Genomic DNA, 16,415 nt, shown 5'->3' on the forward strand with positions numbered 1-16,415 from the left:
TTACTCACAAAGAGAAATGTCCTCTCACACATCGCCTGTTTCACTCAGCAGAGCAGGCAGAGGACTTTTGAGGATTGTGTTCAAAAAGCCAAGAGACCACAGTTCTGTGCAAAGTCGAGGCAGCTTCCTGTGTAGCTCTGGCCACACACAGGAGAGAGTATAAAAAACAAAGCACTCTATAAATCCTGAAAACTTCAAACTAGTTTAGTCTCAATACTGTCACATCATTAGAGACCTGTACATGTAAAACTGTAAAAGTTTAGTGTTTAAGGAAATATGTGCATTTGCTGTCTTGCCAAGAGTGAGATTAGTAGGTTTATAAAACTACTGTCACAGCTACAGTACATTAATACGAAGCTACAGCCGTGAGACCGTGTTGTCTGTGAAGATCAAAACACAGTTAACATGTCCTACAAAATGCTTTAATATTTATATATAGTCCAGCTCTGCTCCTAATAAACAAGACCTGAGCCAGAACCAGGGTCAGGCTGGGTGTCCAAACATATTCATGATAACTGGGTTGGGTAGAGCCTGGAGATGTAGAAGTGATACACCTGCATCTTCTTAGTAATTGATTGTGTGATATGCTGCCCCCTGTTTGTCACCTCTGTGCAGGTCAGCTGCAGTTTTGAACAGTGTCTAATTATCTTCAGGTCTTGTTTGGATTTGTTTTAAATCTTTTGCAAATACATTTACTGACATTTGAGTGTGAGAGGATTTTAAGACCTTTGTAACCCCCCAGAGACAATATCAAAAAAGACAGAACTAAACCTGGGACGCTGACAATGACGTGATTAAAACAACATATATATACTTCATCTATTATCCCATGGGGGGTGTTGTTTTTCCCGAACTATCAAAATTACTTAATAACGACATTAAAACATCGCAGACTCAGTCACATAATAAAAGCTCAGGAACCAGCTGACTGGTGCAGTTGGCACAGTTAATCAAACATTTACTGATAAGCACGAAATGGCAGATTTCTGCACATCTGCACAGCTTTACGACGGCTTTTACTCCTCTAGTCCCATCAGCCACCCTGCTAATGCAAACGCAAGTGTGGGAGCTTGGTTGTTGCGGGGTGGGGTCGCGGGTTTATACACTCGGGCACATTTTCTGCTGACAACCCATCATTCACGTGTCTCAAACCTTTGGGACTCCATGCATTACACCAACCACCGCGCACTCCACAGGAGCCAGGGGCCGAGCCAACCGATCGATGGCGGTGATCAGAGAAGGAAATTACACTCATAACTTATTCAATGGTTTGCAGGTACAACAACGACGTGAAGCACATAAAGATCCTGACCAAGGATGGCTGCTTCTACATCGCAGAGAACAAGAAGTTCAGGAGCATATTTGTGAGTTTTTTCCTCCTGTTTTCTTTTTTTTTTCAAATTCCACCACTGCAGTTCATAAATAAATCATCGGGTTCACTTAATGAAGTGTCAAAACCTGAATTTTATTTTAGCTGTGTGCACAAAAATAGCCATGATTAGAGATGTGTTTATACTGGCCTGAGGGCTCGAGCATTACAGATAAGTCCAGTGCATATTGGAAAGGTTCACCAGTCTTATTTATGCCAGGACTGTATTTTCTGTATCTCAGATTGGCTAGAAAACATGTTTGTGAGGAAAATATTTGAATACCAATGTGTGTCAATACGGGATCTTTATAACATGTTAGTTTTAAATGTATTTTTTAGGGTCAGATAATGTTATAAATGAACTAACACCTATGCTTTGATAAGATGATGATTGTTTAATACCTGCAGCAACTGGTAATACGATTCATTTGTGAAGCAAGAGCTGAAAAAAACATTCATAAATATGCATTTATTGTATTTCTGTTTTTTCAGGATAAATGTGACATCTATTAAACACAAATTCAAATAACTTCCTGTGCTTGTGTGTGCGTGTGTGTGTCCAGGAGCTGATCGAATACTACAAACACCACTCCCTGAGAGAAGGTTTTAGGAGTCTGGACACCACGCTGCAGTTTCCTTACCAGGAAGCGGAGAACGCTGCTTTGCACCGTATCAACCGGTCAAGTGGCAACAGTGAGTAGACCTGAAGGGTTTTTAAAAATAGAAACAATCCACCGCCCAGACCTTTTAGGATTAAAAGCAGTTTGGAGCTAAATAAAACCCCTTTAAAGTGATACATTGCTTGAATTTTGCAGATACTGCAAGTTTGATGTTGTTTGTATGGTTTGACTAAATTAGGTTTTCGGACTCATGTCCTCATGTCCACTGAATTTGAATATCATTAGCTCAGTTTACCAGAAAATGTAACCTGTTATGTCCTCATATTCTCTTCACTTCAGAAGCTGCATCTTCTGTTTTCTGTCCCTCCGACTTTCACTCTTCATGATTCTCTAGGGAGCGTCTTCACAGCCTTAAAAGAGCTGCCTCCATATCTGTTGTTAAAAACGGTTCAGGCTCCTCTGATATTAATTGTTTAAGACTCAGCTGTCAAACGGAGGTTGGAGGAATCCACTAAGCGTGTTATTAGATTTGATAACTCTCTATGGACTCTGCTGACTGAGGATCAGATTGATCCGATTTTCTGGGGAGCGACATTATCTGGTGGAACCTTCAATGAGTTAAGATAAATTGTAATCAGACTTGTATTCTATTGCATCTAAAAGATGGTAAAGCAAATTCAAATTCATTATTATGTGATTTATTAATTCAACAACATTAATATTTAAAGGTGAGGTCTAATTTCATTTAAATTAAAATACAGTTAGTATGAGGGTTAAGCTTCCAAGGGTTTTATGAGTCTGTTATTTAACATTTTATAATCGTCTCTAAATTACAACTTTATTCTTTTAATAATTATTAATAATTTATGACTTTTTACACTTTAGAGAATAATTTTCAGTGAATATGCTGCACAAAGTTGTTGGAGAACTTTGTTGTGGTGTTTTTTTTACCCTTTGTAAGCAGCTGTTGCCAACACTTTCTGAGCAGCACAACTTTTTGTGTGTCTTTGTAGCTGCGGTACACTGATGGTTATTTATTTGTGCAGCTGTTGCTCCTTCTTTAAGCTGCAGGTTTGTAATTCACTCCTGCAGCTCACCTGGCTCCTCTCAGTTCTCAGCGGTTAGACTGAAACGCTGCGTTCAGTGACGTGGCAGTGAACAGGTGTGGGATGTGTAACTTTGAAATGAGACTTTAAAGAGATGTAAGACGATGGAGCAACAGATCAAACTGCAGAATATTGTCAAACTGGACAGTTGGTGATGACAGCTTGGACCTATTCGGTATTTACTCCTTTGTTTTATTGGCTCGGCTGATAATGTCACGTGGGAACGACTTTCAAAAAACGCTGTCAGAGTGAAGCGGAATATGCTCACATAGGCTGAATGTTTCAAGTAATGCCAGGAGAAAAAACAAGGTATTAAAGCCGGTGTGGGAGCCAAGCAAAGCAGCACTGCCCATCAGTCGCTTAATGGAAAGTCTTTGAGTTACAACAATCAGTGGAAAAATGGGGTTTCATTTGAACCTTGTGTGCCACTGTGTGTAAGAGAAGAAAAAAAAGGCCCTGGCTTGTTGACAATCACATTCCTGGTGGGAGAGGAGTGAACAGATTGTACAGAGATGTGTGGTTGTTGTAGACGAGGCCCGTTGTTCAAACTCTGCCTCACAATACGAGTCAACGCGGCTCCGGTCCAAATCTGTTTTGTTCCGGTGCGTTCCGCTGTCCTGTGGGCAGCCCCCTCCCGCTTTGCAGACTTGGTTTTCTCTCTTTCGCTCTTGAAAAAGACTGTTATGTTTTGATTTCCGTCCTCCTCGAGCACTGCTGGAAGACCGCTAATTGATGTTTAGGCTTTTGTTTTGTGTTCTGCAGAAGGTGAAAGCTGTTCAGACAGATCGTGTTTAACCGATGCGGCAGCTACAATAACCCCAAATATAAATGATTACGTGCCCGTGGAGCAGTCTCACCTAAAAACATGTTGTGTCATTTTACAGTTCACGACCAATCAACAACAACAATGGGAGTGTACGTGTGTGTGTACTCCTCCTGTATTACCAGCTCACATTGTGTATTCTGGTGAGGTTCACAAATCAGATTTAGCAAAAATGAAGCATGTAAAATGCAGCTGGTGTTTTGGTGGCTGTTTGAAGTGGAGGGCGATCCCTCTTCATATTGCTCATACCTAGACACCATTAGAGGTTGCTGAGCTGTCTCTCAGTGCGCTGATTAGAATTCATTTTAAAAACCGCTGGAGCCCTGCTCCCCCGTACAGCATATCAATAACCCTGGCCTGTTAACTTGCCAGCAGCATTGTTGGGAGCGGCACATTTTTCACAAAGTTTGGGCATTTATCTGCCTTTGTGGGGATTAGATTTTCTATTCCCGCTGGCTGAAATATAGGCTCCTGTGCAGGGGCAGGTTCAGGAACCTGTGAATGGGCTGCTGGACTGAGACACAGGTTTTGGGGGTGATAATGTGTTAAAACTCACATTTAAAGTGCTGTTTGTTGTCTATAATAAACTGTATTTTATTATTATTAATTACATAGACTTCAATTCAACACATTACTTCCTTTGCTGTAGGTCATTTTTCAGTTTGTACCTCTGTCATGTGTTTATTGGTTGTTTTGTTTGTAAGCGATATTACACAAACATACTGAAGGGATTTCTACGAAACCTGGTGCAAGGATGCAGTATCAGTCAGGAGAGAATTTTGGTGCGGATCCAGGACCTGTTTCACTTTCTTCAACTTTGAGAGGTTGGCTGGTTTAATATTTCATGGATCTTAATGAAATACAAATAAGACATTTTTACGGGACTGATATTAGTGTCTGCAATTTGGTGCAGATCCAAATAAAAATAAAAATTTGGATCAAGTGAATTTAAACGTTTCATAAGGGGACTGTTGAGCCTTGGCAGAGGTATGTGCTCTCTGAGTGCCAGTCTACTTAGGATATTTTATTCCTAATGGTGACTGCAGATAGGAAATGTGTACAAAAGCATGCAGTCAATAGTCTATGATCTATCAGGTCACCCCTTGCCTTTTTGGGGTCATTTTCTTAGTTGATTGATTGACTTGCCAGCAAGAAAGACAAAGTTGTTAACCACCCCATTTTCTTGCATTTGCCTATTTAGTTGATTTTTCTCCATCGTCTAGATAAAAACTGTAAGTTTGAGCATTTTAATTCCTACATCAGCTTTTCATTTACACAGTTTGTCTTAGTTTAACTTTGCTGCCACCTATTAAGCCTTCAGCATCGTCTCACAACTGTACTTGTGCCATATTGGCCACGTTGACATTCCAAAATAAAGTAATGCAGTCAAATGTATCCATTAAGGCTGAGGTACTGATACCATCAGGGTTAGAGGTTCTGTTCCCGGGAGCAAGGCACTAACTCTGGTGACTCCTAGACATTGCTGGGATCAGTGCTTGTAGCTTTTGCCAGAAGAAATACTGGAAGAAAAATAAAAATACAAATGCAGTCGTTGACTTGATGTGGGTTATTTCTCAAGCTGCTTGTGTAACCCTGAAGGCTCGGTTTCTGTTTAAAGTCGAGAAATCTGCAGCGTTGATGCCGTGACTATCAGTCGTGGCTGTATTACAGCTGGATGATTGTCTTTATGAATATGCAAACAGACGTTTATTCCCTCTGCAGTAATTGTGAGCACGCTGCATGTTCCCACCAATTAAATACAGAAGTGAAGATGTTGCCCTCCATTAATGATGTAGACATCCTGTTGGTAAATTGGAGTCAATGTTTGTCGTCGCTGCATGTTTCAACTGAATAATAGCAGTGGTGTTGGTTTGTTCAGCAGCCACGATGATCTTTCATTTCAGAACAGGAATCTAAAAAATGTACATATGTAAATGAGACAAATGTAATATATCACAATTATAGCACCACTCTATGCCCACTCCATGCCTGCAAGTATCATTTTATGCCTCCACACTGGCAACAGCCATTGGCGTTATGTTTTGGGGTTTTCCGTCCATCCCATTGTGAACAGGATATCCCAAGAATGCCTTGAGAGAAATAGTTCAAATGTGGTACATATGTTCACTAAGACCCAAGGATAAACTGATAAGATATTGGTGGTCAAAGGTTAGGGTCACTCTGACCTTACAAATCATGTTGTTGGTCTTGAGAATGCAGCATCTCAGGTACACCTTGGGAATATCTTTAAAGTTGTTACAAATGTTCACATGGACTCAAAGAGTAACTCATTCAGTGATCTCAGGTTCTTATGAATGTGACAACGTCATCAGGAACCCCCACAGGGAATTTATTTTCATCACTCCAGCCTAAACAAAAAACTTTTTGGCTTTGTGAACACGTTATCGTAAAATAATCCCTTTCAATTTGGCTCAAATGTTATTTAGACTCACAGATTATCTCATTAAATTTTGTTGGTCGAAGGCCAATTTTTGACCAGTTTTCATTCGTTGAGGAGGCTGGACCGTGTGGTATTAGCTTGAAAACCAACAGATTATATAAGTATGACTCTAACAACAACTGCTTTAAGGTTAGAATTCCCAGTATTGACAAACTGTTCTAAATCAGACATCTGATCCCTCATGTCTGAGTTAAAAATGTTGATTTCAAATCACAGTGTTCACATCGGGCTGATCAGTGTAAATACAGAATAATTATCCACTGAACATCAGTGGAGTAGCTGCTACTCGATCTCCTCCTGTGACTGTTGTCATTTATTCTTCATCAAACTGTGACTCTGTTCTTTGTGCCTTTTGTAAAAAACTAAAAGCTGCGAATTGGGATTTAAAAAAAAACCTGTTTATTTTTTCTCCCTTGCTTTTCTCTTCTGCCACCCACAACCATCCCTGGCCTCCCCCCACTCTCGCACCTCTCCGCCCCCTGCCTGGCCTGCCCTGCCCTGCCATAGCCCCATTGCTCTGCGGCCTCTCTTTTGTAACTCCTGCCGGCTACAGCTTTGTACCTCCTTCCTCTGCTCCCTTCTGGTCAGGTACAGGTATCGCTTCGCTCTCTCTGCCTGCTCGCTGTCACTGTATTTCTTTCTCTCTTCTCTTTCATGTGGAAGGCTGCTTAGCATGCTGGCTGCAGCTCAGTGCTCTCACATCATTGTCTGAATCTCTGCCTTTACATCCACCATCTCACCTCTTGCATAATGACATACTGTACATGTCATCACATGTGGAAAGTAGGGACTATTTGTTTAAGTCATGCATGTACTGTATGTGAGTTTGTGCATGTACATTTGTTTCATGTCGCTGCCAATGTGTTAAAGATGTTTTCAGAGAGGTTTGTGAGTTTGGTATCTGTTCCCTTGTGTGTGTGTGTGTGTCTGTCCCTCACAGTAAACATGGACTTGTACGTACACATCGAGCTTCTCTATAGGAGATATTCTATCCTCACAGACAGGTTGTACAGGTCTGACATTTCCACCCGTGAGCGTAGGCCGAGCCTATGTGAGCCCCAATGAGGTTGAGTCTGAACACTCACACAAGAAAAATAGTAAACTGGTTTGCACAAACTACACTTTTTCTAAATCTGTTACTAGATTTAGTGCATTGACACCACTCACATCAAGAGTCAATTAATAGAAACCTGAAGCTTAACTTCCAAAACAGATCATTTTAGTTGTCCAACAGTACAACCTGTCTTGTATTATTCAGTTGTACTCATACAAACCCAACAGGCATGCGGTTTTTTCTGCCGAATCCAACCCCAACCCAATGTTTTCCCCAATTACAGGCACGAGCAGTGTCAAAAAAGAAAAAAGTAAATAGCCCAGTTAACATGATTACACCTGACCTAAACACTGTAATGTAGATACACAGAGGAATTGTTTTACTTTCATGCAATTGAGTATGAGAACAAGCTAACATTAGTTTGGTCAGTTCACGCAGTTACATTTGCTGCATAACTGTGAAAATAAAATATATATAAGTCGCAACGAGTTAGTGCAATCTGTTTGAAATAAATGACGTGGAGATAACAGATGTGTGGCCCATTCATGTAATCATTGACTCATATTTGAGAATTTACAGTATGGGAATGACCAATCTTAATGAAGCTGTCTTAATTAAATCTTGTATCTAAATCTAAACCCATATTATAGATCAATGGTATTCCATCTCCATATCTGTGTTTAAAGTGCTGATGCTAAAAGTTATTTTTTGTCTGTTAGACAAAAGATTAACTCTCTTATCTCCTTCTTCACCACTCTCTCCCTCTCCAGTGTTTACTCCCAAAGTGATCGGTGTGGCTATCGCACGTTACGACTTCAGCTCACGTGACACCCGGGAGCTGTCGCTGCAGGAGGGCGACGTGGTGAAGATCTACACCAAGTCAGGGGCCAACGGGTGGTGGAGAGGCGAGGTCAACAGCAGGGTGAGTGGCGGCCTTAGGAAGCAAACACAGCCTCCAACTCATCCACTTTAAATAAGCCTATAATAAGAATATACGTGGCTTTATGCTTATATAGTTGTGATCTCCTTTTGGCTGAACTGGAATGAAAGATTTGGCTGCATTCTATCATGTACTCGGTTTCCACATATCCTCACTTGGAAGAGTTTGCGTGCTGCTGGGACTTAAATGCAAAAATTTCCCCATCCCTTACCAAGAGCCCTCTATAATCAGGCATACAGCTCTGAGACGATCCTGGTTCTGAACGCAGGGAAGTATTCTGACTCCAACTCAGAGCCTGGATGTGTGTGTGTGTGTGTGTGTGTGTGTGTGTGTTGCAGCCCTCAGTAATGCGTCTCAGTGTGTTTTGTGAACAGCTGTGGTGAATGAAGAGGTTTTTCTCTATTATTGAGGCTGATGTGTGTGTTGATGCGGCTCTGGAGAAAACCAAACGCTCTGTGTAGAGGTGGTGAAGTGCTGTTTGTGTCTCTTTAGCGCCTCTGACCAGGAAAAACAACTGGCACGACTGGCTGGAAAAACTCAGTCGGCTCAGTCGATGTTTTCGATTGGGTAACACCACGTCTCAGTGAAATGAAATACTAGGTTCTCAACTTTCCTTGAGCAGAGAATGACAAATACTTGATAAATAGCAAAAACATTTTATAAATCTTATTATATCTATATATGTTGAACCTGTTATATGGTGAGTGATTACCATTTTCTTCATAATTCTTCATATTATTTTATTGATTTTTTAAAGTTATTATTTGTGATAAACATGATGCTTCTGGATTTGTTTTGACCAAGTTAAATCCTTAGAATTAAAGCTAAAGGGAATCTGAGGGAAAATTGGAAATGGGTTCACTATAAATTGTGACTGATGCTCAGTAAAAGCCTGTATAACGACTCACCCCCACCTCTCTCTCTTCAGGTGGGCTGGTTTCCATCCACATACGTAGAGGAGGGTGAGGAGTGAAATGTCTGCCGTGGGAGTAAAAATAAGATAGAAGAAGAAGAATGTCGGCGGTGGAGTCACTGCACTGAGCACATAACAGTGACAGACAGTAAGCGTCTGCACCGCTGCTTGCTCCAGTTGTCATGGCTTTACTCTCCTCCTGCCCTGCTGCCTGCAACCATCCCAGAGGCCTCTGGGAGAGAGAGAAAAGGGCTGCAGCTCACTACGGACGCGCAGAGGCCCGATTGCCTCTGGTCGACTCGGCGAGGCTAAGTGACTCCATCAACTAGCAGCTTGCCTGTCAGCGGGACACAAGCCCTCGCCAGACACCCCCATCCCCTCCCTTACTTCATTCGTCCATCCATAATTCACCCTTAGCTCTCTTTGTCTCTCTGCTCCAGCAACAGCCCCCAGCTCCCACCTGTTTCTGCTCGCCAAGTCGGTCGTCGCCACTCCGTCTAGTCGACAATGTTCAAATGCCACTTTTCCATTCATGTGCTCATCCATCCATCCATCCATCCATCCCACCACTCCAATGTGGAAATAGACTGATCAGAGTTGGACAGGCAGACACTGTACATTTTCCCCTCAGTTCTGACCTTGCCTGTGTGTATATTCTATTAATACAGGTGGTTATCGATGACTTGATGACCCAGATTGACACATCCACCCCTCCACATCATCACCACACACACACACACACACTTACAGGAGATTTAAGAGGGGGATGGTTTCGGATAGCATTGCTGCACACTGCCAGTAATTGATCGCTGTTGTTTCTATTTTCCTCCTCCCACCTCCTCCATTCTTTATCTGCAGCCCAGCATCTCATGTTTTCAGTTGTCTTGGGCGTTAGCGATCCGCCGCTCTTATCAGTGGCAGCTCTGTCAACAGGAGAATGTTCGCTGAGGGTTTATCTTAGTGGAGCCATTAGTGTCGGGGAACAAGCCACCTGCTCCGGTAACATAAAACAGAGGAAAAGAGATGAGGCACAAAAAAGGCCAATCTCTATACTTCTTTTTGTCTTTTTCCTGTCTTTGCTTTTTCAGTATGACTTGAGTTTTGTTTCAGTTTCATCATGTGCAGATATGATGGATACAGATACTGTACGTCTGCACCCAAATTTCTACTTTTACTACATCAGAATGTTTCTCTTCCTTAGTTTCTTTTCCTCTGCAGAACATAACTTTGGCAGAAACTGAGCATCTGCAATGTTGAGAACTTCTTTTGACCAGAAATATATAAAATTTTCAAAGGTGAAGTCTCAACACTCGAACTCAAAGGAAGTTTGAGTTTTCAGAACCACCTTTTCCCTCTCACCTCCCTCCTCTGTGCTTCACCCTTGTATATACATAACGCACCCGTCTTCTTAATCCACAGTGAACAGAGGCTTTTCCTGCATTTGAGGGAATGAATACCTTAAAACACGCTGCACAATGCACTTATAATGTCAATACATGGCAACATATAGTCAGACAGAATAAGGCGGCAGAGGACATAGATATAAAGAAGTGATCAAATTACATCTGGAGGTGAGACTGAGGAATCAGGAACAGCTGGCACTGTGCAGCGATGGTTCTTTTATTGCAGAACAAACGTCACTCCTTTGTTTCAATTATGTACATATTAGGTTTTTTATTTAATTCATGGTCGGTGATTTCTGTATGGAGGCAGCAGTTACTCTCCAAATGTCCACACTCCCTTTCTGTCGTCGTCTGACATTTCCCTCCTCCCTCCTTGCCTCTTACAGCACTTTCACACATCTCTGCATGACGTATTAAAAATCATCCCTGTCTTAATTTAAAATGGAAAACTTTTAATATCATGAGAGGGGAGGGAGCCTCTGGAAACAGTCCTCAGGACACTGTTTCAGTTCAGAGACGTCATCCCCCCATCCCCCATCACATATACGTCCTCAATGTCTCCAGTGGACAGAAATGTCTTTTTTCAATGTCAGTAAGAATTTATGGTTAAGACTTTTGCATTAACTCAATGGAGCCATTATGTTTGGAAATGATTAATAACCCCCTGCCACTCCATCCCTTTACGATATGTGACAAAATATTTTTGCTCTCAGTCAAAAAAGAAGGATCACATTAATGTTTGTTTTTTAATTGCCTCCCATTTCCTATTTGGTTCCATCAACAGTGTCATTAAGTGACCACTAGATGGAGGCATCCTAAACACATCTCTTCCTCTCTGACCAGTCACCCTCAACTTGGTGAAGTTTGGAGATGACATCATCTGATTAGGAGGCGAACAGTGTATGGAAGGAGAGTAGTAGTGTTAGAAAACTTAAAGTATCACAAAATTCTGATTTATCTGGATATAAACCTGAAGTAGTTGGGAAACAATTAATGAAATATTATGAGAAATAATTTTGTTCATCAAGACTTTACTGATATTCCAGAATCAGAAGGAACCTTCGTTTCTTCAAACCTCCCTGATCAGTCAAACACTAGATGTAGATGTAGCATCTTCAGGAAGTCTGAGAGAGTGGCGGCGGCACAAATGTGATCCAGCACACGTCTCTCTCCTGTCCTGGGAGAACCGGCGAGGCAGAGCAGGCTCCTCTAATCCACTCCCTCCTCCGCCCAGATGAACCCTGACAGCGGGGCCATTTACAACTGCAGGCCTTCATCCCCTCCGAGTGAGCTCCCAGATTTTTGTTCCTGTGTGCAGGAGGGACGGGAGGAAGGCTCAAGGGTATCTGCGATCTAATCATTACACCATCTCCTCACCTCCGCGACCCGCCTGCATCCATCTCTCTGTCAGCTCCCCTCTCCCACTATGTCACTTCCCTTCCCTCTTTCTTTCTCTATCGCTCTCTTTCACCAGCATCTATCTTTCATCCAGTCTCCCGTCTTCCTGGTTTCTCTCTGTATGTCGATGCTCTGTAGGCTGCAACAGCCGACGCCATATTTTGGCGGGAGAAGAGTAGATGATTCAGTATTATGAGGAGAGGAGGGAGAGAGAGAGGGGGGGGACTCTATAAACAACCAAAGCAAAATGAGGCCTAGTTTAATTTTACCACAAATTAATAGACTGAGAGAAATGATGCCAATTAGAGGATGAATTAGGATTTGCTCACACCACTGTTATCTTCTCATGTACAGTGTGTGCACAGATCATTTCGGTATGCGGAGACACACACTGCGTACGTGAGGAGAAGCGTTTTGACAGGATTCCGGGCTGAGCAAGTCTTAGCCCAGCAGGGGTTTTAGGAAACAATCTCCTGAACCAACACGTGAAGACATGTTCCGTACCAACCTGAGCAGAAACATACCAGTCACACATGAACGAATTATACTTTATATCTCCTCCACCCTCCTGTCATGTAGTTTGCCCTCAGTGACCCTGTATTGTGTGAGCTTTGCATCCAAACCCATGTGTTGTTGTCCCAATGAAGCCAAAGATTAACGCTGTTCCTACTGTACATTCAGTATTATGTCTCCATGGTACCCGACCGCTGTGGCCTAACTCTAAAAACCGTGCAATCCTGACTGTGAAGTATTACCGTGTATTGTTGCTGTATTATACTGTAAAATATGTACAGAGCGTATAATAAAGATACATATTGCTTCTTCTAATGTGTCGCTTCATGTCCTTCAAATTAAGTATCACCATTAGTTTACTTCATTATAACAACCAGTGTGAGCTGGTCCTGCTCTCTCGAGGCAGATGGTCGCCCACATAGAATCTGGTTCCAGACGTTTCTTCCTTTTCTAAGTCAGGGGCCATAAAGGCGCCACTATTTACACAGAGAGGCCACTAATGCCCCGTCCAACATGAAAATATCCTGATTTAGTAAAGTGCACATTTAAGTCATTTTTCTTTGATCAAGCCACAAACTGAAAACTGAATATAGTTTGAAAATTGTTTCTTAGCGCTGTAAATTATTTTTAAAAAAAAGACACTGACGAGACAGGGGCACTTCAGAGGCCAATCAGAATTTAGCTGGAGCCAGTGGCCCCCCCGGCCCCGCCCCTTGCACTATACAATTAAAATTGGAATGAATTGAGAGTGTTAAACAGATCAAATGTGCAGGAGGAGCGTCATAGATGGACGCACAGTGATGAAGTAGAAGAAGGATTACAGTTGATGAATGACATGAACCTGAGGGCTCTGCTTTCACAATCTAAGCTCATGGCACCGAATGCATTTAGGTCCACATCAACTTTGATTATTTTAGCTGAAGAAAATCAAGGCACTGCAGCAGTGAACAGTGAGAGTGTTTTCCAGTTGTTTGTACCTTGGAGGGTTGATATTATAATGGCAGGTTTTCCAGGTAATAAAAGAGAGGAAACACACGAGCAGATCATCTGCGTGTGAGAAGCAGCGTGAACACATGTCGTGCGTCTGCCTATGTAAGTGCATGTTACTATTTTGACAATGAGCATTAAAATAATTGTGAAATACTGAACCACTGCACCACGGTACATTTCATTAAAGGTGGTGGAACTAATTCACTGCCCTGTCCTGTATATCTGAATAGTTGAGTTCTTCTCCCAAAGCAAAGCTGATGACAACATATGGAATAACTCATTAAAGAAAATAGCATGATCCATGCTTAGAATCAATATTTATGATTTATTTATTGATGACATTATTAAAGAAACACCATAATATTCTCCATTATTATTCAATAAATGCACAGCCTCCATGACAAACTGCAGAAACATACCTAATGAGTCAGAATAATTATAATTTTTTTCTAACCTTAAAATATCCCATTATAACAAATAAAATGGATATGTATGATTTAACAGGCATTTTTTTAAAGCTGAAAGCACTTTAACAGTTCTTTTGTCAACAATTTTTACATGTTGAATTCATCAGTGATTAAACTAAAGTGCTGTAACTCTGCTTTAAAAAGGTTGTGCCACACTTATCTCATAAATGTCCATAAATCAAACAGAAGAGAGAGTAACACAGACGCTGGGCTTCGTCGTGGCCAGTCTCGTCTCTCCTCGCTCTGCTGGCTCAGAAGTGACTCTGGCTGAAATTAGGATCTGGTCCTTAAAGTATAGTTGGGCTCATTAAATGGCTGTCATGGTGTTACTGCCGTGTTTTGTTGCCATTCCCTCCACAGGACTTAAATAACCTGCAGCCGGCAGGGGGCTGTTTCTCACCATCTTATTGGCTACTAGGTGTGAATAAATGTGGGGGTAAACGGAGGGTCTTGTTGCTTTCATCATGCTGATAATAATGAACCCAGTTAGCCAAAGTTCTAAATATAACCAGTTCGAATGAGAAAAAGGTGAATGCTAACAGTGCTGTGGGTGTGTGAAATGAATAGTTGTACAACTGTGGAAAAGCTGCAAACCATATGTTGATGCTGTCCATAGCTTCTCTCTAAAAGTGCACGTGTGTGCAGGTCTTGTGTGTGGGCCCATGTGTGGGTTTTGGTCTCCTCTGCCATCTGCTGCCCGGTTCTACCTGCCGTGGCCGGAGCCAAACCGAGACTCGGACACCAAAAAAAGGATCAGTGGTGTCGGGGTTGTAGCAGCCAGAGCTGCTGGCACCGCAGGAGGCGGGAGAGAGACCCACCAAGCGGGCTCAGCCTCGGCCAGGCCGGTGTGGATCACGCCAGCCGGCGTCCAGCTGAGGCTGGACCACTGGTGTGACAGATGGCTGGTGAGAGTGTGACGTCAGGGTTCTTCATGACGCTGAGAGACTGAGAGGCCCAATTCTCTGGTCTGCTGATGTGAGAAGACATCTGAGACCAACAGGACCAGACACTTCTGTCATCGAGAGCAAAATTGGCAGGTACTGCAGGTTTAGAAGTTACTGTTCACAGAATAAAAACAGGTTTTATTCCACTAATTCATGAATTTATTTCTGATTTATTGTACTGTGTACTTGGGTATCTACAAAGGGGCAGTGACACAAACAATTATTATTATTACGGTCACTATTATCATTATTATGAGGGCATGGACATTGGAACAATTTTCTGTGAGGGAGTGCCTCACCTGCGTCACATTACAGACTCTACCTGCTGCCCAGTGTTGTGTTTCTCCTCGTTCCAATAATAAAGAATGTACATCAGCTCACTGGTTTATCAAATAGTTTGGGAAAACTCTGTCTGTCAAATCCTGAAAATCGTTCATCCTATAGTCCCCACTTAGTACTGTTATGGGCTCAGTGAAGTGCAGAGGAGAATTTGGTGCGACAACAACTGTCTCCCCAGTCCGGGGTTGTGCGTACTGAGTCGAGCTTCACTGAACTTCACTGAAGCCAAGCAATCAGCAAATTCCAAACAAGCAGGTTTAGAATGAGCACTGAACTAGTGTTTCAAATTCATGAAAATATACTTTGCAATAAAACACAAAAATGGCTGTAAAACACTGTTATCACATGCAGCATCTAATATTCTAATAAAACAAGTACATTCTAAAGTCATTAAGTAAATCATAGGCCGTTGAAGGTACTAATATTCACTGAATGTAGGCTGACTGTTCATGTACTTATACATCTCAAAATAAACTGTGTGAAAGTGTGAAATTAAAGAAAAGAGGCTACAACAGAAGAACCTGCAGTTATCTAAGCTGCTGCACTGAACCCCATCATCTTTTCACATCTGTACTTTTACTCCAGTTTACATCGTCTCTAACAAGGTTCATATTTGCTCATTTATTTTTTCCATCACCTTTACTGTTCTTCAGAGATTTGTGCCGAGTGTGTTATCTGCACTTTCTCCTATCCAGAAAAAAAATGGTTGCACAGTTAAAGCATCACAAACATCACAACAAAAAGGTTTTGCAGGTAGAAATTCAGTCGAGTTTAATAGAATAAGTGAAAATCGAAAAGTGTCCAGTCTTCGTGTGTAAACGTGATGTGGAGTTTGATGTGCAAAACAAGCAAAAACACTGAAACGAAAAGACGTGCACAGCCGATGGAACTGTGTCATGCTGCAGTCGTTTGTCTATTTCCCCTCCATCTTCTTTCTGAATGCCCACATCTCATAACATCTGCCATGTTTTGACTCCTTCCACTGCAAGTACCGCATATCCCAGCATCTATTTCTCACTCCGTCTCGCTCCTGATTTTCTCTGGGTTTATTTCTGTCTTTCGGAGCCATGAGGGA

General features: G+C 42.0%; 1 protein-coding gene across 2 annotated transcripts in view; it reads left to right on the forward strand.

Annotated features, from left to right (window-relative positions):
* Positions 1-12,915, forward strand: part of LOC109629448 (guanine nucleotide exchange factor VAV3) — a 79,416-nt gene extending 66,501 nt beyond the window's left edge. The window contains exons 24-28 of one of the 2 annotated variants that reach the window (XM_020087163.2): positions 1,277-1,364; positions 1,933-2,062; positions 6,887-6,967; positions 8,204-8,355; positions 9,302-12,915. In XM_020087163.2, coding sequence (XP_019942722.2) covers positions 1,277-1,364; positions 1,933-2,062; positions 6,887-6,967; positions 8,204-8,355; positions 9,302-9,346 — 496 coding nt within the window. In that variant the 3' untranslated portion in view covers positions 9,347-12,915. The remainder of the gene's footprint in view (positions 1-1,276; positions 1,365-1,932; positions 2,063-6,886; positions 6,968-8,203; positions 8,356-9,301) is intronic. The other variant, XM_069512577.1, reaches the window with a different exon arrangement.
* The last annotated feature ends 3,500 nt before the right edge of the window (positions 12,916-16,415 follow it).

This window comes from Paralichthys olivaceus, chromosome 17, assembly GCF_024713975.1.
Source record: "Paralichthys olivaceus isolate ysfri-2021 chromosome 17, ASM2471397v2, whole genome shotgun sequence".
Lineage (NCBI taxonomy): Eukaryota > Metazoa > Chordata > Actinopteri > Pleuronectiformes > Paralichthyidae > Paralichthys > Paralichthys olivaceus.